Source organism: Haliotis rubra, unplaced genomic scaffold (genome assembly GCF_003918875.1).
Source record: "Haliotis rubra isolate DU_JTF1 unplaced genomic scaffold, ASM391887v1 Scf221, whole genome shotgun sequence".
Taxonomy (NCBI): domain Eukaryota; kingdom Metazoa; phylum Mollusca; class Gastropoda; order Lepetellida; family Haliotidae; genus Haliotis; species Haliotis rubra.
Window position 1 is genome coordinate 276,215 of NW_025766237.1, and position 21,715 is coordinate 297,929.

Here is a 21,715-nt window from a genome sequence, read left to right on the forward strand (position 1 = left end):
ATGATTGCGCACGGAAAACAGAGACCTGTATTACGTGATTATATACCTCTGAATGACTTTAATTAACCAATCACAATCCAGTGTTTACTGAAGTCATGGTAGAATTGTTCATTTAAAACCTCACGCTAGGCGTTCGGTTTTAAATGAAATTTAGAGCTATTATAATTTTGTTATATACCTCTGATTTTCCCACACAGTAGGTTTATCTCCATTCTACCATGACAATTTTATGAACAGTTTCACGTGGAGCTCTTTCTTTGGTTACGAGTCAATACGTGAAGCGGCCTCGCATTCCAATCTCAAGTGGCATCGCCCGAAACGGGGTGATTGGTGGCAAACTGTCAATGACTAACAAACTCCAGATTCAGTAATAACAAATCACGTTTTGTTTTTCAATGCATCAATCACCAATCATTAACTGATAAGTTGGAAAACATATATCAAATAAGTTTAAAAGCTTGGTTCACATTTGAAAATTCCAATCAGACCCTTACCCCACCAGAATAATGGCAGCAACCTCATGGCCTTGACCTTTCTCGGAAGTCATTGTTTACATTTACGTGCAAATTTGGAAAGATCGACAGGAGAGCCTCTGACAGTTTGTGCAAGGTTAACCTGATTGTATGACTGAGATAGTCTTTGATATCTAATTACTGGTACTGGTACAAAATTTAAGAGTAGAGGCGCTTTTGCTGTAACGAGAAGTCCGGGTTGTACCGAATTTAGATACTGTTGAATTTTAAGCCCTGTCAACTTGAAGCGATTTCACGCACCTCTCTCGCTCATGCGTCGACAGCTGTGGTGACTCTTACACACTCATGTGTGTACTTTTGTGCTCAAATTCGATTCTCACGGATATTATTTTCTACATTTTGGAAAGTGTTTTGTGTCCCAGTGGCTTCAAAGTGTAGTGAATTCAAATTGAATCGGATTCGCTGGCATGTTTGCGAGTCTGTTGACAAAGAGCCAGATTTGTGGTGATATTTCTGAAAGGATGGATCAGGACATGAGGGTGTACCTCTGGCATAAACACAGTAAGGTAATTAATTATACTTCAATAGACTACTTTAGATCAAGCGGTGTAATGGATAAGAGGGATCATGACTAAGCTAAATAACTTTTTCAACGATATTATACTTTTAGAAAAAAAATATGTTGGGCTAAACAGAATGGTTTGTAGATTCTGTAATTGTGTTTTACTACCGCTAAATTTGAAACAGTACAAATTTCAAAATATCATTTTGTTTGAATTGGATAACCCAACTGTTTATTTATGTGGACGGAAGGCATTAAAATTTCTTCGGCGTTCGATGTGAATACATCCTCCGTTACCGGATCAAGATCAGTGGCGATATTGTTGACATAGGCGCTTGACTCTGATATGTTTATAAGTATGACCTATATATATAAGATATAAGAAAGGTGTGTCAGTAAATCGAAACAAAATGGCGACCCGGCTCGGCTCGGCTGGATTTCGGTCTGACCAACGCTTCCATTATTCCCACCTCTTTTAACGTGCAACTATATTATCCAACATATCAGAGTCAAGCGCCTATGATCGTTGACGAAAGCTGATAATAAATTTAACACGGAAATTATGTAGCAGTCTATTGCTGGATCTATTCTGACGTAACATAGAATCAACGTAAACATATTTGTTTTTGCTGAATTTTTATTCGGAAAGCAGACGATGTTTTGATCTTGTTCGACTGAATATTTGTTTCCATGCTTTCGAAGTACTTTTGTATGTATAAACACCTATTGCTGTGATTTACGCAAGTAGTGAGTCGAGCCCGTCATCGCTAAATCCATCTTTAAAGACATATGTGTAATTTCCGACAGTAAAATCGCCGTAATTTATCGATGCATCGGTAGGTTGTTTGGTGTCCGCCATGTTAGTGGGCAGACAAAAATAGTGCATTACCGTAAACCATGTATGATTGCGCACGGAAAACAGAGACCTGTATAACGTGATTATATACCTCTAAATTACTTTAATTAACCAATCACAATCCCGTGTTTACTGAAGTCATGGTAGAATGTACAGTACAGTACACATGTATGTCTTTATTGTTCTTTAATGGAATTTCATGAATAGTGAACTGCGGATATAACGAACTAATTTCAGTGGTCGACTCCCTTGGAGTTCGTTATAAAGGTATTTTACTGTATTTCGAGGACTCCTCAAACTGACATCTCAAAGGACACACATTTAAGTGACCCCACCTCTGTCTGAGACTTTCGGGTTTTATTATTTTTCTTCTTTCCATTAATTCACATTCAGAGAGAGAAGATAGGGAACAATATATAATTAATTTTAAAGAAAGCTGTACTTTGTTACTGCTGAATATATTTTACCTTAATATGTTTAATTGTATGGCTTGACATAAGTTTACAAAATGCATTTGGACCCAAACTTGTCTTCCTGGAGATAGAGGTGGGGGTTAAAGTGTTAACTTGTCACCGACAGGCTTGAGTTAAATTCCCATCATGGTTACAATGTGTGAAGCCCATTTCTGGTGTACCATGCCATGATATTGCTGGAATATTGCTGAAAGCAGAAACACCCAACTATCTCATTCACTCACTCACTCGCTCACTTCCTGGAGATCTCACTCCAGCTATCTACAGACAGCAGTCTATGTTTAGCCACATCTCTTGTAAACAGACAATTTGGTGAACCTTGGATATAATCAGTGTGGGGGTGTTTACTGAATTTGTGCCTTTTGCCATTCAGGAATAGCATGGGGTTTTTTTTCTTTCTCTTGCTTGAAACTATTAGATGGCAATAATTGTTTTTGTTGTAGGTATCTGCTGCTGAGTTCCTGGCATTTCCATCACCGACAAAATTATTAGGCATGGGTCAGGCAAGAGCTGCAATAATGAAGCAACAGCTTGGGGTAGGTCACTAGACAAAAATAAAATGTCTTTGATACGTTAACTGCACTGCTTTATACATTTATGTTCCCCACATTTACATGTGATTTGATTCAACTCATAGTTACTTCAACTTCCTGTTTCAGTATGAAATCGAAGACGTTGAGAGGGTTGTGGAGACAGTGATGCGGGTCAGTATCCATGGTTACAGTTGCATGCATGTTCCAGTCCTCCATCAGTATGCTCTGGTAGTTGAAAACTAAACACACAGCAGTTTCCTTGTGCAATGAAAAGCTTCAAACTCTTTTCCACATTTCTGGATTCTGTTGAAAAGTAGTTCCTAACATGCACTCACTCGCACACAAAATATTTCAATGTGAAAGTCTCGGTTAATTTAATGTGTAATGCAGGGACGAGAATTCCTGCATCCTATATGCATAAAAATTGACAATGTACGCAACAAAATTTATTAGCGCATCCACAAGGACTCAAAAAAGTCAAAATACTTTTGTAAAAATTCCTATCAAGTGACAATAAGTTATCACAGAGTTTGCTACTAGCTGGGTTATGGTATATTTGCAATTTAATTACTGTAACAATGTGATGATCATGATACACAATACAATAACAGTACTACTAATAATATTTAAGTGTCTGGGACCCCCATTTTGTTGTCCAGGACCCCTCAAATACAGGACTCAAGGTAAATTCCTGGCAATGGAAAGCATTTGTACAGTTCTGATGAATAGAAGTAGAGTAGAGTAATCATTGGATGAATGAAGCCTAAAATATATGCTAAGCACACCATGTATCAGTATGTTTTCAGTCATAATGTATGGACAGTATATTCAGAGCTTGATTCACTCACATCAAATGATCAACTCCCACATAAAGAAGTATGTTTATTATGAATACACTTAACACAAACTAACAGATGCAAGGAACTGTTTTGGGTCCCAGCAATGAGTTCTATATTTTAGTTGAAATGGTTATAATGAACTGCGGTTGTAACAAAGCATTATTTGTGGTCCCTTTGAGTTCATTAGAACCGTAGTTTACTGTATCAGGCCCGTGATATGCACATTCTTCAGAGTAACAAAATGGCTTTGTTTGACTTATAAACTAAATTTAGCAATTAGTTTCTCTTCTTTGTTATATAGGGAGTGGTGGGGTAGCCTAGTGGTTAAAGCGTCCGCTTGTCTCATCAAAGGTCCCTCAGGGGTACAATGTGTGAAGCCCATTTCTGATGTCCCATGCCATGATATTGCTGGAATATTGCTAAAAGCAGTGTAAAACCATACTCACTCTCTCACTCACTTTCTTATGTATACCTTCTGGTTTTAGGTTGCTGCTGTGGTTCGACAGGACGATGACAAGACAAAAGATGCTGCAGTGGAGTGTGCTGGTAAGAATGTCTCCTTCTCCCACATGCCTCAACTAAATCACAAGCCTAGTGGTTAAAGTGTTTGCTTGTCGTGGCAAAGACCTGAGTTCGATTGCTCACATGGGTTCAATGTGTGAAGCTCTTTTCTGGTGTCTCTGCCAGAAGCGGCATAAAACAATTCTTTCTTAGTCTAGCAGAAGATTTCACAATGCCCAACGCTGGTTAAAAGACATATTGAGATTGGGACTTACGTCTGCAGTGGTAGGATGGGATGATGCACACTTTTCAGTGCACATTTCGAGCGTTCTGTACAACTTCCTATCATGGATTTCTGAGCAGTTCTGAACCAAAGGACCCCATGCTGCCTGTATGACTGTCAATTATTAATTCTTGAGTAGATCTTCTGTCTTCATATACTGAGATATAGCTGATGCCCTGATATAAACTCTTTCTTATGTTCCTCTCTGAAGACGCTGACATGATACACAATCATTAGGTTTTAAATCATTGGGTTTGTGGGCTGTGGAACCCCCCTGTTGTTCATGTCTTGCACTCCGCTATGGATTTTCTGGTCATGATTCAGTTAGGATCTGCCATTATAACTGTTGCTGATTGTTATAACACATGTTTACAAATCCCGAAATATTTGCCTATAAACAGTGAATGCACAATAATAAACAATGCATGAAAAACCTCTGCTAACAAACAAATTGATGGATTTATTGTAGATGCTCTTCTTGAGGGAGTGATGAAGCGGGCATATGCTGCCTCCCAGGTTGCCAATGCCATACTGGTGCAGCTTGGACTCATCAAGGTAAGGGAAAACAATTCCTTGTGATTCCTTTGGCAGTTTGACTGACAGATGTGGTGAAACTTTCAGTCAGAGTTATGGGTTCGATTATTTTATCATCATATTCTTAAGAGCCACCAAGATAATTCAAAAGTTTAGAAGCCCTAATTCATACTTTAAGTGGTTTATACAATACCTCATCCTCCAATTTTAGACCTTTTTAAGGCCATACTACCAAATTCAGGACCTGTGTGAATCTTGTATTTAGAAACTTGTTTATCAGCCTTGTGTAAAGTTTATATTAATAATGTCTATTCTGGCTGTATTCTTCTTGACCAATGCATTCAGCATTCTATTTTAAGTTAAGTAAACAATTATAAAGTTTTATGTCATATTCTGTCGCTTTTAAATAAAAACCTTACACATGGAAATCTATTCATTCATCCCCAACCTCTTCCTTTCTTTTAGGGGGTGGTTCCTAGTGGTTAAATATCAAAGACCCGGTTCGATTCCCACATGGGCACAATGTGTGAAGCCCATTTCTGGTGTTGATATTGCTGGAATATTGCCCGTGAAAACCTCAGTCAGTCAGTCTTTTTCAAAGGAGAAGACAAGAAGTTTAAGCCGATGACAGACATCTCTGGAGCTCTCATTGTCCTGGATCATGTTGTCCAGCAGTCCTACTTCCCTAAGCAAGCCCGTGAAATCCTGCAGGTGTTCATCAGCAAGTACGTTCACATTCACTGAACAGTTCCCCTTACACAACAAAAGAGTGAAGGTAGCATCCAAGCCACTTCCAATATATTTTAGGTGACTGTTGGATTCCGCGTAATATATGAGATTGACAAGACCTGTTTTGACACTATGATTATTTTTACAGCATCCAATTAATATGTGAATATGGTGGTTAGAATATGAGATTAGTCGTCCAACTAGCAGTGTTTCCAAAACATCTGCGCCTCACAGTATTAACACTGGAGTATTCTGTTTCAGACCTGGCCGACAGTTCGAGAAGTGTTCCCAAGCCCAGCACAAGCTGCTTCAGACTCTCTACGCATTCTGAACTTGACCCGTCATTGTTGTTAAACTCATCATTCAGGGTTCCCACAGGCATGGCAGGCCAAAATTCCCTGACTTTTCCCTGACAAGTATACATTTTTCCCTGACCATTTAAGTGTAATAACTGGCCTCCTTCCTCCCTTTCAGTCAGTCCTAACCACCGTGTTAAGATATTTCCTTCACACATATCATAAATACACACAGTATTTGTTAATTTATTACATTAACCAAAACATTGATATTTGTGATGAAGAAAAATTTCCTTGACTCTCCTGCCACAATGTTACATAATACTATTAGATACATTTGACCGTGACCATCAAATATATATTCTCAGGTGAAGTCAGTAATATATCATCTGAAAACTTTGTATTTTATATTAAAGGCTTTTGACAAAGAGCATAAATGTGAAACTAATGATTTAATTGAATTGTTTCATTCAAAGTCAGGAACACATTTCTTCATTATCACAAAATGTTGTAATTATCAACGGCGTATTTGGAAAGAATAAACATGCAAGATGTAACTTTACATACAGTTCAGAAATAACAAGAGTGTTATAAATCTGAAATCACATGCTAAGATGGCTCTTATCAAATTTATGTCAGTTTCCCAGAATTTTGGAATTTTAACCCGGAAAATATGTTTCATATTGTTTGATTCACAAATTCAACCGATTGTGCTTCATAGAAGAATGTCTGTTATGTAACCCGTCTGTAGAAGATGAAATTCACATTATGCTGATTTAAGAAAACAATACATGCCAAATAATTATCTGTAAAAATATCCTTCAAGTGACTTTGTTTCCATTCTATCCTCCAGAAATGAAAATGTAATATGTAATCTAGGGCTTTATGTAAAACATGCTGTTATGCTTAAAAGCAATCTCTGACCTGAACTGTAATTTATTTCATGAAATGTCTGTAACGTGTGCTGCATCTTTGACTTTGACTACTACCATACCTGATTAGCGACATTCTGAGTCTTGTTTTTCCCTGACCAAACCCCTAAATTTCCCTGACTTAACCCCCAAATTCCCTGACTTTTGAAAACATATCAAAATTCCCTGACTTTCAGAGAAATGCCAAATTTCCCTGACTTTTCCCTGACCTGTGGGAGCCCTGTCATTGTTAACCTGTAAAATGTACAAATAAAATTGTAAATATATACTTTAAAGATCCATGGTCTGTTGTTCTGGAGACTGAAGCCTACTTTATCAATAAAATATGCTCAATCCCTAATGCTCACATTGGGAGCCTTGCTCTGAAAGATGAATGCGTAAAGGAGAAACACACTTAATGAAAGCTAACTATAGGCCTGCTTCATGACTTCCTGAGTCTATAGACTCTATCACAGAAAAGATGAGGGAGCAGCACATGGTTCTCTCTGGATGGATGGGATCAAGCAAGGGCTGTGTGATATTACATTCAGCAGTTGGTGGTAGTTGTGTCCCTCGGCCATGTCATGATCCTATGATCATGGGTTTAAATCCCGGAGTCATTTACTATGATGATCAGTTTTTCAGCATTATTAGTGTGCTTGTAATTTTCACCCAACTGTTACATCCCAGGACATGCAAATCTTTAGATGTTGCTCCCAGATTAAGGTAAAACATATTGTGATATTACTGAAATACTGATCAAATAGCTCATTTAACAGAATTTCACCCAGAACTTCAAAACACTGTCCGAGTATCTGTATTTTCATGTAACTCTTTCCTCAACAAACCAAGAGGCAAAGTATTCCTGATGAAATGCTGAGCATTTAACAATTATACAGTTACAAACTACAACACATAATCTGATATTTTATTTACAATTGAGTCGAACACATAGGGAGCATATTGTCACCAGAACTGTTCCCAGTCTTGTCAATCTGTACAAATGAAACCATTTAATGTTCAGCTTATCTGTTTGAAAATATCCATTTAAGATATCTGGGCATCAGCTAGCGTTGGAGCCTTGACGATTCCCTTGCCCTCGATTTTAAAAGGTGCACCCTTATAGTTGGCTACTTTGTTGTTGTCAGTGCGGATGTCTGGTTTCAGCGTCTCCCAAATTTTCTTTTTGGGGTTCAGCTGGGCATCTGGGTCACCTGAAAGTTGTTTACGATATTCAGAGAAACCAGTCTATTTTGCAATTATTCTTCAGCAATTTACATGCAGTCAATTACCATGAACTTCTAAATCCTACCAATATAATGAATACAGTAATCATCTAAAACATGCTTGTTCAGAACACCAAAAATTCTGTGAAGGCACAGTACCTTACTCCCAGTGAGGGGTGTTTGTGTTAAGCTACGTTGAGTTTAGGATAACTGTTAGAATCAAAATGGTCTTGACTCCAAAATATGTCAGTGTTTTGGGCATAATGGCACACTCTGATGTTATGTTCTACTATTAGATAACTGTCATCTCTATGAGGGTCAGGAGTGTTCTAGGTCTACACCCACAACAGGTGGGATGAAGAGAGTCCACTCTGTCTGACACAGATTTCACCATCTAACACAATACCATATCGTACACAATAGCTCAGTTTGTTGACTAAATAAATAAGAGATACAAACAAAGCACTAATTTGGAAGCAGACCGGAATTAAACAGGTTATACACATTTTGAGATTCCTGGAATGGCTTGTCACAGTGTTACATGACCGGAATTAATCAGTTCCTTGGCACTGTGGTGAGACTGTTACAAGTTACGGTTTATCACAATTACAACATTTCTTTTTACATCTGCAAGAATAACTGTTGCTCACCAGGATAGCCTTCAAAGGTGACCCTGTCCCCTGGCTGCACTCCGGGGGGTGGCTCCAGGATCTCCACCTTGTCTGCAGAACTGGCACACATGATCATCCCTTGCGACAGGACCCCCCGCATCTTGGCCGGCTTCAGATTGCACATGAACACAGCGATACGATTCTGCATCTGAGGAAAGTCAGAAATATGAATGTAAATTACTAGTAATTTTTTAGAGAAAATGATGCCTGCAGTAATTATCATCTTTGTAAACTCTTTCCGTCCATTGAGCATGGAATTGAGGGAATTCTGGGTAAACATAGGTTAATAATATATGTTTGCCTCAACAAAGGATCGTAATTGTGATGGATCATAATCGGTGAATCCTGGCATGGATGAGAAATGCAACTCAGCAATGCAAGTTCAAGTGGATAACACCACAGGGTCACCTGTGATCCTGAAGATAAACTGCCCCCACCCTGTCGATACTAAATAAGGCTTCTAATAGACAATGTGTAAGTACCTGTTCTAGGGGAATATGCTTGACAAGGCCAGACACCACAGTCCGGGTCTTTTCCTCGCCCACATCCACATCCTCCACGTAAAGAGAGTCTGCGTCAGGGTGCTTCTCAGCAGACAGGATCTTGCCAACTCTCAGGTCCAGTCTTGAGACGTCCATCTTCTCAGGCTCTGTTTCAGCTGCTCCCTTCCCCTTCTTCCCCTTAGCCTCACCTGCATAGAAGACAGTGGGTAGTCACTCTGAAAGATCACTGATAGGATTCCTCACACGTTATTGTTTAACATTCATAGCAAACAGTGCTGGGATTCCTCGCACATGTAGCCACTTTACCATTCACATCATACTTGTTTGATTCATACTTAGCTCAGTTACATCTACATTAACAGCAATCACACAGAAAGAATGTATTACATAATCTATATTATACAGTTTTACAGTAGAACATGGTTATAGCGAACACGGATATAGCGTACAAACGGATATAGCGTACAAATTTAAAAGTCCCGTCAACAGTCCTTTATAATATCATTAAAATTATACGTGAATAACGAACTCGTGAGTAGCGAATTAGCGGCTATAGCGAACTGATTTACTACCCCCAAGACCCAATTTACGATGTGATTAGCGAACTCACTCCGTGTCAGCTCAGCCACTTAGCAGTACAGTATACAGTGAAGCCTTGTTAATCCGGACGGTTGCGTTTCTCAGCAAATTCGTCCGGATTGCGAATAGTCCGGACTACCGAATCAAGACCCAAGTTGCTTCCCTTACTATTACAAAAACGACACGAATCTGGATAAAACAAATAAGCATTTAATGTAAAGCTTATTGAATTCATCACATCAATAATTTTACCGAGTGACATCAGCATGTTGATCCGACGTATCTGATCACGTCCTTCCTCAGCACAGGTGAGGTAATGTCTAACAAGCGATCTATTGTAGTATGCCTTGAATGTCCGAATTATTCCTGCATCCATCGGTTGAATATGATAAGCGGTATTTGGTCACATTTCGCAAAGTTAGCGAAGCACACTTGTGACTTGTTGCGTCACAGGGTTGTCGTAAAGCAAAATCACTTTAAGTCCACGTGACCGCATCTGTCTGTCAAAGTACATTAACCAATCACAAAACAGCTCACTTATCATCCACGCCTTTGTATTGTGGTGTCAATCAAAATGTAAATGTACAGCATCTTGAGTCGGGAGCTTTTAATGTCTTATTAAAACAACAACCCAGTTGGCCAGTTCGCCGGGAGGTGTTGTTATGGTTCGTGAACACGACTTACAGCGTCCGGACTGTGAAGCAATTTACTGTTTATTTTACTAATTGGTGACAGCTACTTACCGTCCGGTTCCAGAAACCGAATTTCCGGATTATCGAGGCAAATTATCTAGGCATAGATTGGTAACAAGCTAAAATCGTCCGGGAGACGAGACATCCGGATTATCGGAGTCCGGACTAACGGGGCTTCACTGTACATCAATCTTGTTGGCGGTGAATCAACATTGTTTGATGGTCATTAATTAATTAACAAAACAAACATATCGTGTTTAACCCATTCAACACCGCAGGCCGAATAATCGGCCACGTTATGAAAAAAGAAAGTTTTCGTTGACGAGGACGGTACCCATTGCCGTAGTTTGATTGGCTGCCTTAGGTCACGTGTCTGATTTTGACCAATCACGATCCTTATAGCAGACTGTGGCGAAAAAGCATCATTAGAAACCAATCTTTATCCAATAAAATCGCTTTTTACAACTGTGAAAATACTACTCGGCAAGGGTACAGTGATATTGTTGATGTTCCAGAGCTGTCGAGCGATACCACACACCACGATTCGCCCTCGCATGTTATTCATCTGAGAAGCCAAAGCGGAGGTATTTCCGTTGTTGTGTCATGTTAGCGAGCGGAAAGCCTAATTACATAAAAATGAAAATATAAAAGAAAAAGGCACGGGCATGTTATGACATGTCACAAATGGAAAAAAAATCGCCACAGTTTTTGCTTCTTTCGTGGTTTATCTGGACATTATAAATGTAAGCTTGCATTTTCATAAAAAAATAAATTTATTTAAGTTGTAGTTGTATTATTTCAATTTTATTATCAAAATAAACTTCATATTTATCAACATGATATAGGTAATGTCTGTGAATGTCTACATCTCTACAATCCAAGATGGCGGTGAATAACGAACAACGGATATAGCGAACTAAATTTCTTGGTCCCTTGGAGTTCGGTATATCCGTGTTCTACTGTATATAGGCGGATCCAGTGGGGGGGTGCACAACACACACACACACACACACACACACACACACACACACACACCTCGTCCTGAAAGTTTATTAAATGACACATGAAAACGGATGAAAATGAAGTGTACACCCTCCCTTTCTCAAGAGTTTGCACCCCCCCATTTCTCAAAGAGCTGTATTCGCAGCTGGTTTTACCATCTTGGGAGTGAGTGAGTGACTTTGGTTTTACGCCACTTTTAGCAATATTCCAGCAATATCACAGAGGGACATCAGAAATGGGCTTCACACTTTGTACCCATGTGGGGAATCGAACCAAGGTCTTTGTTGTACAAGCAAACGCTTTAACCACTTGGCTACCCAACCACCCTAACCATCATGGAACTTGTTCACACAATAACACTGCCATCATTGAATCACACTTGAATCATTCATGATTTAAAACGTGGACCCACCTTCTTTCTTTTCTGGTTTCTTCTTCTCTAGTTTCTCACCCTTCTTCACCTTTGCTGGGCCAGGGGCAGGGGCAGATGCTGGTTCAGCAGCAGGGGTTGCTGATGGGGGTGGGGCACTATTACCCTCCCCTGCACTTGTTGACATTGCTCTCTTTGGGGGGAGGGCAACTTGTCTCACTGTATGTTGGCAACAGGACAATTTATACTCAGAAAAACTTAAACATTTCTTCAATAACAAGCATGATGAAACATTTTACCATAAAAGATATATAGTTGTGTTTTAGTTAATAGTTATTTACTAATAAAACTAAAAAAATCATTAACATAACAAACCTCCATTTCTTATTTCTGCCATGACAAGCTGGGTCTTGATCTGATTTATTTCATTTTTCAACTTCTCATTTTGTTCTCTCAGGATATCTTCCTCTCCTTTGCATGACTGGGACACTGTAATGTAGATACCATCATTTACAGAGCTGCCTTTAATGTGTGTTTGTGTTACTTTAATAAATTTGGACTGGGCTAAATATATTCTTACTACCAAATATGCAGATTAAAAAGTGGTAAGGCATACATGCATATGTTTAGGCATTAACATCAACTAAGAACATATGGCATTCTCTCTTTCTGTAAACAAAGGTTGGTGGAAAAAATGTTCTATTTGTACACTGAAAACTAGAAGGAATTATCAGTCTGGGATCAATTTTTCAGCTTAGAACGGTTAAGAGCTGGTAGAATATTTGGCAAATGATCCTTGGATTAAGTTGGACACAAAGAGGTATCAAAATATCACTGTCAAAGTTGAACGACTTTCTAAGTTAGTTCTCCAACTTGAAGTCATTGATATATACCTGCAGCTGCCTTGAGGAGGTTGATCTGATTCCGCAGCTGTATGAGGATGGTGTCAGCTTGGTCGCCGAGCTTTCATTAAGCTGAATAGCCGGGGAGACAAGGGCGAGGCCATCCTGAAAACACAGGCAAAAACTGTATTTGATTATGCCTCATAAGCTTATCTTTGTAAAATCCAGTCCAATACAGCTTTGCATTTTAATTTCATCAATTTTACTTGAGCTATAAATAATTCTTGTTAATCAAAAAACAATTCAAAACTGATTGGCAAGCACAGAGAATGTAATTTTGTTTAATCTGAGTGAATTAGAAGATTATAAATCTACAAACAAAATAACGCTGAATATAAAAACATGTGTAACTGAGCCACATACAAGATGATACAAATTTATGCATGACAGGAGGCCATGAAGGACATAGTGTACAAAAATTGGTAAGAGTTCCGCCCGTAACCCCTGCTTGATATGTATTCTATTTATTATGATTATTTCAAGGGGTTAGGGTTTAGGGTTTAGATTTAGCACTGTGTAAGGTTTAGGGTAGGCCTTCTATAAAAAACCCATCTATTCTTACTATGAATCTTAGGCATAGAATGAAAAAAATATCTGGGTGTTACGGGCGGAAATCTTTCCCAAAAATTGAAGCACTCTTCATTACTGTGTTTAGAAATAAAGTTTTAAAAAAATACTTTAAATTTTGGGTCAATTTTGAGAGTCCTTGTCATGAGAAACAAAGTTATTCAACTTGCCCATTACAAAACATAATGGATTGACAATGTCTGTATGTCATTAGGGCACGAAGTTAACTGTAATGACATTTGAACACAAACTTCGGTCCACACACTTTTTGAGATGAATGGTGATCAACTGTCAAACAAATTTGATTCTGACAGAGATCCAACGCTATCGATTACTGGTAACATTCAAGGAAGTTTAAAAACTACAATTGTGAACAAGGCCATCACATTTTCTGTCCTCTGCGACAGTGACAGTATACATATCGTGATATTTCGTCACCCAGTACGGTACGGATTCATGACTGTATACATTTTCACTATGCAATATCTCAGACACTACAAGACATGTCAGCGCAATATTTGTTTATGATTAGTTTGTATCGCCCTTTATTATTACGAATAAACTTCACATTACTTCAACAAAAGCTGTCGCATGAAATAGCTGTGCACAACCTGAACTGCCAACGTGCGTTTTTTAACAGGAAGTAACGCTTTGTTTAGATTTTCCATCAAAGAGGCATTCAGGGGAGATAACTTAGTTCCGGGAAAGGGGTGTGAAATTTTGTGTCTGCGTTGAAATGTGTGCATTTGAGCACATTTACTCTTGTAAGATATCACAATTGTCTTCCTTTACTTTCGCAGAGTGGTACTATGTTTTAGTGCAAATATGTCAGTTTTTAAACATTGCAGAAAGTGTTGTTTTTAAATATTGTTTCATCGCTAGTGTTGAGAATCAGCATTTGCTAAAATCAGCTGATCCCGGTCATAGTCCGGATATGTTATCCATGTTGTTGTTTATTTCTACATTGTTGTCAAACATTTCAAATTGTTCAGCTCACCATCGGTATTTATCATTTTCAGAAACCTTGATAGACCTAACTGTCAGTACCTGGGTATCTAGTACTTTTGACTCTTTTCTTTCAGTAAAAGTTTTTGATGTTATAGAAAGTGAATGTTCAGATTCTTAAATGAAACCAAATTCTGAAAATATCAATATTTAGACTGAATGTTATTGCTCATATTTCAGGTGTTAGTCATTCACAAGAGCCGTAAAAGCCGTAACAGTTCTATTAACGCTGAAGGGGGTCGTTTTTTGGCACGGGTACTACAGATGTGTACCCCAGGTACGTCCCTGTATACAGATATGTACCCTAGCCAAAATCAGAATACAGAAACGTACCCTTGGACGATTCCATTCTGCATTGTGGAGTTTTCTGTCATACTGTTAGATGCATTTGATTGCGTTATATAAGAACATACACAGTAACGAATATTTCACGGTGCACAGCGTACACCACTCGCAATCAGCTGAACAGGAACAACTACATACGCTTTTGGTTTTGGGTTGCAGAATATGGACGCGTCCGTCGTTTAGGGTACCGGGTACGTTTCTGTAGTTTGACTTTGTTTAGGGTACATGTGTATACAGAAACGTACCTGGGGTACATATCTGTAGTACCTGTGCTGACAATAACCCCTTCAGCTCTATTAACTTCCATTGCAGGTTATGCCAGGAGCAACAAGCATTTCATAACATAATACAACCATGAGTAGGTTAGGGAAAGCAGAATATGGAGTTTCAACATTCTTTGCGGCAAGTTATCCCAATGACAAATGTGGTGCCAATGGTCTGCCGCTCACACCAAACTCCATAAAAGTCCTGGGACGCTACCAGTACCTGAAAACATTTGAGCATCCTGCTGTTTGCAAGTATCTGGATATAGTTAAAACCAAAAATGGTAGGTGGATGTAGAATTCCATGTTGTTAGTACTTCTACATGCATTCACGGTTTCACTAATGACAAAATTGATAGTATGAAAGAATGCATTAGCTATGCTGTGAGTAAGAATACTTTACAACACAGGGTTACTCATAGAACATAATTTTCATCAAAACAAATAATTTGTTTTAAATTGAAAAGGAGCCCCAGTGAGATGGGAGATTTAGAACCTGATGAAATCTAGACTTGCTTCTTTTGGGGTAACAGCATTGTAGAAAGGACTTGACGTAAGGGGAAATAATGCAGTTTAGGAAGTGTGAGACTAGGTTCCTCAGTCTTTGGAACCTTTACATACAGGTCCACATTGGTACAATACTGAAGCCTGTTAGTGTATTTTAAGCGAACGTGCTATGATATTAGTGGAATATTGCTTGCAATGTAAAACTCATTCTCTTCCCACAGAGGTTACTCCTGTCATATCTTCCTACGTAACCTCTGTTCTAATCGAACGCGTTGAGACTTCGTGATTGCAATCAGATTTTAGTGCAAATATTGTTTCAAAAGTGATCATGCAATGTATGCTTCGAGAAAAACTAAATTTCTTCCCCTGCGTGATGCGCCAAAGCGTTTCTTCTAGACAGAACTCAGTCATGATTCAGGGCCATTAAATGTTTAATGATATTGCCTATTTAGTCAAGTTGAATCTTATGACGTGTTCTGATTGGATAGAAAGAAGGGAGATAATTAGGTGTTGCGAGGTAAATAATACGAGAACGGGAAAATCCCCAAAGTCTAAGTAACTTTGGTGGGAAGAAAGAATGTGTAAAAGTCATGATTCAGGGTTTTTAATGTATTCCTATGTGATTGCATGATTTATTATAGTAAATAAATAAAATCCCCAAAGTCTAAACTTTGATGCGATCAATGATACAGTATTGTGATGCAGTAGTGTAATGATGCGATCATGATACAATGCATCATATATTGCTTCAGAAGTTGATGTTCTTTCATTTTGCGTTTGAAACAAAACCTTGATTCCTTTGTTTTTAAATTCAGAAATTGAAGATCATATTTTATTAGGAAGAAACATATTGGCTTGATGGCATTGTGACTGTTATGCTATTTATAGCCAACCGAGAACTACTAGACAATTTACAATACCTAGTGGTTCCTATTATTATGGTATTTCTTTTACACCAGTATTATTTGCAATGTGATGTATTATGTGTGTGCGGATTTAAGTGTTGTAAATGAATGTATTATACATCACTGAACTGCTTTATCAGAACACTGTGAAAATGTATATTGATTAAATGTGTTTGTTCCAGAGAGACTGATTGTGGTATCAGAACACTACACAGAAAATTTATCCAAAGTCTACCAAACTGGGAAATTTTCCAGGTAAGATATCAACTCGAGAAAAATGAAAACAAGATCTGAAAAGCTCAATAGTTTCAGTACTCCTGTGGCGGTGTGTGGTACACCAGGTCACAAATCAGGTGAAGTTCAGCAGCGTTGGCCACAGAGAGTCCTTGGATGGGTGACCGTGTATGGCAGCTTGATTCCTCAGAGTTTCTTAGACCTGTCTTGTCCCAAAATGAAGCACCTATGTGGTCTCACCTTAGGCAAGTGAGTTTTTGTTCGAAATTGCCTCTGTACACCCAGCAGAAAATGGGTACCCGGTAGGATAAGTCATATTACTATTAACCTAGCGCCTCACAGGCAGCTTGGGTTATCCGGGGTAATAATGTCCATTATGTTGTATGCGCTTAGAGCATGTCCCTGTGTTGTGGATTTCAGTGCTATATAAGTGGCCATATCATTATTTGTATTAATTCTAACTAACTTGTTCATCAGGCAGTATGTTACGTTGAAAGGCTAGGGAGACATAATGAACAGCACATTTGGCAACATATTAAAATATGATGAACTATAATAAAGGTATCACATGTCTTTTATAAAATCCATATCTTTTGAAAAATATATGTATCAACCAAAAAAGAAAAAGCCCAACTATACTCAACCCATGTTTGATATATTTTTGTTGCTATTTTATGTTATTTGGTTTGTTTTTGTAAATGAAATCTGGATGGGTATAGAGCACAATTACTGTGTTCCTCCCTTGCCAGATATATATTTGATGGCTATAACAGTAGGGATTGTATTTTGTTTTAAACATATTTGTATTTTGTAAATGATCTAAAGCTGTGTATAGAGCAAACTATTGCTTTTATTAAAACCTCTTCGGGCAGACAAAAGAATAAATTAATCTGTAACTAAGGACAAAGGTATCCAATTGTATCCAACAGAATACAGCATCACTAACTCAGTATTCAGTTCAACCATGAGTAGGTGTTTGGTTTGGTATGGTTGTTGCTTAAGGCTGCACTCAGCAATATTCCAGCCATAAGGCGCGGTCTGCTAAAAATCAAATCTGGACCAGACAATCCAGTGATCAACAGCATGAGCATCGATCTACGCAATTGGGATATGTGTCAACCAAGTCAGCGAGCCTGACCACCCAATCCTGTTAGTTGCCATGAGTAGGTTATTGATGTGTTGTATATTTTATTATTTTGACATACGATATCTTCTGATTAATTACCATGTTGAAGCAGGGATGGAAATAACCCATTGCCCGACGTCCGAGTCCAGTGTTTTTTTCTGTCGGGCATGCAAATTTGTATATCATGCTGTACCGGTGTCCAGTTGACTTTCCAATGTTAATAATGTTGTTTATTTAAAAAATCAACAAGAAAACGGCCGGTATAGTGGAAAAATGATCAGGGCAAGTGATTTACATGTGCCACTGTACCGGAGTACACTAGCAGTTTTAAAGTTATTTCCACCCCTGTTGAAGTACTAAATAAGTACTGAAGTACTGAAGTACTAAATGAGTTGTAAACTGATTTTAATTTATGCTTATGTAAGTTATGCTTCACAATACTGCATGCAGCTCCTCTGACATTGCAAACATATCTCATGAAGATTTCACGTGGCATCTGTGGCCCATATTGGTCTTCTGAAGACAGTATGGGTTGACTTTGAGTATTCTATGTATATGGCCTTTTTCTTTCAGTGAAACCACCCTCTTGCCACTAATATTTGAAATTCTACAAGGGTTGGAGTATCTGAACGGTCGGGAGTGACACATCATAACCTCTCTCTACACAACATCCTTTTTACATCTGAAGTAAGTGGCAGTCATAGGTTATTAGGGCTGAGACGATTCACCTATGCATCGATGCATCGCGATACATTTAAGTTTGATACAGCTATCGTATCGTGGACTGGTGTATCGATACAAAACGTTACACAACTTTTTTTCAAAACAGTATTATCTTAAACGTGTTACAGTACTTTATTTAGAGAAAAATACGCAAGTATGATGGAGTTACTTGTTTGTTTATTACAATAGTGTTATTGTTAAACACAAATATCTTGAAATATATCATTTTAAATCTTGATACCGTGTCATTCTTTCAAGGTGTATGTATCGTGATACGTATCGTATCACAGGTAAAATATCGCGATATGTATCGTATCGTGATTTAGTGTATCGTCCCAGCCCTATAGGTTATAGTTACCCAACAACATGTTATTGATAATTCTATTGATAAATCCTTAAATCAAATGTAAATTATCAGTTCATTATCACTCTAGTGCAGTTTCAGAGTGGGGTGAACTCCCCGCATTTTTCAGATACTTCAATGTCAACCAATCTTTTATTTTTATTACACTTAGTAATGTAGGTGTGCTCCATATTTCAAAACTGGATCTTCGTTTGTTATTTTGTCATGTGGAATATGTGATCTTAGTTCTCATTATTATTCTGCATTCCCAGAACGTGATGATAGGGGTTGTTTTCTTTAATCAAAAAGGAAGAATCAGTATTGTTACGATGATTACTTTTCTTCTAATTATCATTTAATTGGTACCGTTGTTTGTCTGTCCTGCAGGGGAAGGTGAAGCTGTCTGAATATGGAATGTACTATATGACAGATGCTGGTAGCTCAGTGTCATTCCCCATCGGGTAAGAGATCATGCTTCATTAGCCTTAGCCTATACAATAGGTCTCTCTCTCCCTCTCTCTCTCCAAACCAGTGGTCGATGGCATACATGACTATGTAGCCAGTGGTCGATGGCATACATGACTCTGTAGCCAGTGGTCGATGGCATACATGATCACCAAACCAATGGTCGATGGCATACATGACTATGTAGCCAGTGGTCGATGGCATGCAAGATCACCAAACCAATGGTCGATGGCATACATGACTATGTAGCCAGTGGTCGATGGCATGTAAGATCACCAAACCAATGGTTGATGGCATACATGACTATGTAGCCAGTGGTCGATGGCATGTACGATCACCAAACCAATGGTCGATGGCATACATGACTATGTAGCCAGTGGTCGATGGCATGTAAGATCACCAAACCAATGGTTGATGGCATGTACGATCACCAAACCAATGGTCGATGGCATGTATGACGATCACCAAACCAGTGGTGTCGATGGCAATTGTGATACGATCACCAAACCATTGGTCAATGTCATGTACGATCACCAAACCAATGGTCGATGGCATGTACGATCACCAAACCAATGGTCGATGGCATACATGACTATGTAGCCAGTGGTCGATGGCATGTACGATCACCAAACCAATGGTCGATGGCATACATGACTATGTAGCCACTGGTCGATGGCATGTACGATCACCAAACCAATGGTCGATGGCATACATGACTATGTAGCCAGTGGTCGATGGCATGTACGATCACCAAACCAATGGTTGATGGCATACATGACTATGTAGCCAGTGGTCGATGGCATGTACGATCACCAAACCAATGGTCGATGGCATACCTGACTATGTAGCCAGTGGTCGATGGCATGTAAGATCACCAAACCAGTGGTCGATGGCATGTACGATCACCAAACCATTGGTCTATGTCATGTACGATCACCAAACCAATGGTCGATGGCATGTATGATCACCAAACCTGTGATCAATGGCACGCATGACCACCAAACCAGTGGACAATGGCATGTATGATTACCAAACTCATCGTCTATGGCACGCATGACCTCCAAACCAGTGGTCGATGGCAGGCATGACTACCAAACCAATGGTCGATGGCATGCAAGACCACCAAACCAGTGGTCGATGGCATGCAAGACCACCAAACCAGTGGTCGATGGCATGCAAGACCACCAAACCAGTGGTCGATGGCATGCAAGACCACCAAACCAGTGGTCGATGGCATGCAAGACCACCAAACCAGTGGTCAATGGCATGTGTGACCACCAAATCTTGCTAGGTACACAGATCCACCTACTTAAAAATGTGAAGTTCAGAAAAATGGAATCAGAGAGACAAGGGTGTTTCCACTGGTTGAAATATTGTTTTAATCAATGAAAACAGCCCAAGGGATTGGTGTCAGAGGTTCACACAATTTTTTCCAGTGATGAAAAATATTTCTTTCATTTTTCAACATGGTATTGACCCAAATCAAATTTCAGAATGGTGATAAAATCTTGTACAATGCTTCAATATAAATATTTACACATAAATATTCAAAACAAAACACAATCACTGTAAAAGGGGATATGGGCTATTATATTTTATCATATTAAAAAGTCCCTGCATTGCCTCCAGACATTTTTTGGGAACCTACAGATAGCAAAACATTTGGTTGGTATGTGAAAAATAAATATATAGAATTTATGTTTTTATTCCAATCAGAACGATTGTTCTTTAATTCTATTCCCATAATTTTGCCATTTAGTCACCCAAAGTACATGGCCCCTGAGGTACTGTGTGGAGGCCCCACAGAACTGGACGACACATATGAGACAAATGTCCAGCCTGTACCCTGCTTCAAGGTTGACACATGGTCACTAGGTATCATCGTCATGGAAGCCTTCACGGTAGGGTGATGATGATGATGATGATGATGATGATGATGATGATGATGATGATGATATAGTTATGTCTTTGATATCCATAATAAAGATAACGGGTATTATAAGTATCTACATAAATATCAATTTTTTCTAACTTCTAAGTCGCAAGTTTGTGATAAGCAAGGTTTTGAGTGGCACTGTCTAAATAGCTAAGCTTTAAGTAGCAACATTCTAAACTGCTAAATAGCATGTTTCTGAATATCAAGATTCTAAGCATCCTCGATAATCTCCAGGGTATATGTTACGATAAATCTCCACACTACCCTGGATGCATCTAGGTAATAAAATCATCGGGCCGAGCCGTAGATGCATCCAGGGTATAGTGGAGATTTATCGTAACATATACCCTGAAGATTATCA

General features: G+C 38.7%; 3 protein-coding genes across 4 annotated transcripts in view; 2 read left to right on the forward strand and 1 right to left on the reverse strand.

Annotated features, from left to right (window-relative positions):
- LOC124277398 (ran GTPase-activating protein 1-like) overlaps positions 1–6,346 on the forward strand; it is a 35,219-nt gene extending 28,873 nt beyond the window's left edge. Inside the window, exons 12-17 of the mRNA XM_046713081.1 lie at positions 2,808–2,900; positions 3,024–3,068; positions 4,222–4,282; positions 4,990–5,075; positions 5,655–5,779; positions 6,045–6,346. Coding sequence (XP_046569037.1) covers positions 2,808–2,900; positions 3,024–3,068; positions 4,222–4,282; positions 4,990–5,075; positions 5,655–5,779; positions 6,045–6,114 — 480 coding nt within the window. The 3' untranslated portion in view covers positions 6,115–6,346. The remainder of the gene's footprint in view (positions 1–2,807; positions 2,901–3,023; positions 3,069–4,221; positions 4,283–4,989; positions 5,076–5,654; positions 5,780–6,044) is intronic.
- On the reverse strand, positions 328–14,166 carry LOC124277399 (aminoacyl tRNA synthase complex-interacting multifunctional protein 1-like). 2 transcript variants are annotated; one of them, XR_006898816.1, is made up of 8 exons: positions 14,076–14,166; positions 12,927–13,040; positions 12,409–12,522; positions 12,076–12,252; positions 9,370–9,578; positions 8,867–9,035; positions 7,967–8,204; positions 328–338 (listed from the first exon to the last, which is right to left on the reverse strand). XR_006898816.1 is itself a non-coding variant. In XM_046713083.1 (7 exons), exons 3-7 carry the CDS (start codon positions 12,428–12,430, stop codon positions 8,038–8,040), a joined length of 744 nt encoding a protein of 247 aa, XP_046569039.1. In that variant the 5' UTR covers positions 12,431–12,522; positions 12,927–13,040; positions 14,076–14,166; the 3' UTR covers positions 7,905–8,037. The 2 variants fall into 2 exon arrangements, 1 of the variants encoding a protein (XP_046569039.1); XM_046713083.1 differs by lacking the exon at positions 328–338 and having other exon boundaries at positions 7,905–8,204.
- Positions 14,167–14,177: 11 nt separating this feature from the next.
- LOC124277435 (TBC domain-containing protein kinase-like protein) overlaps positions 14,178–21,715 on the forward strand; it is a 38,965-nt gene continuing 31,427 nt past the window's right edge. Inside the window, 7 exon segments of the mRNA XM_046713134.1 lie at positions 14,178–14,266; positions 15,165–15,399; positions 16,710–16,782; positions 18,461–18,516; positions 18,519–18,574; positions 19,341–19,414; positions 21,178–21,319. Of these exon segments, the coding sequence (XP_046569090.1) occupies positions 15,207–15,399; positions 16,710–16,782; positions 18,461–18,516; positions 18,519–18,574; positions 19,341–19,414; positions 21,178–21,319 (594 nt within the window). The 5' untranslated portion in view covers positions 14,178–14,266; positions 15,165–15,206.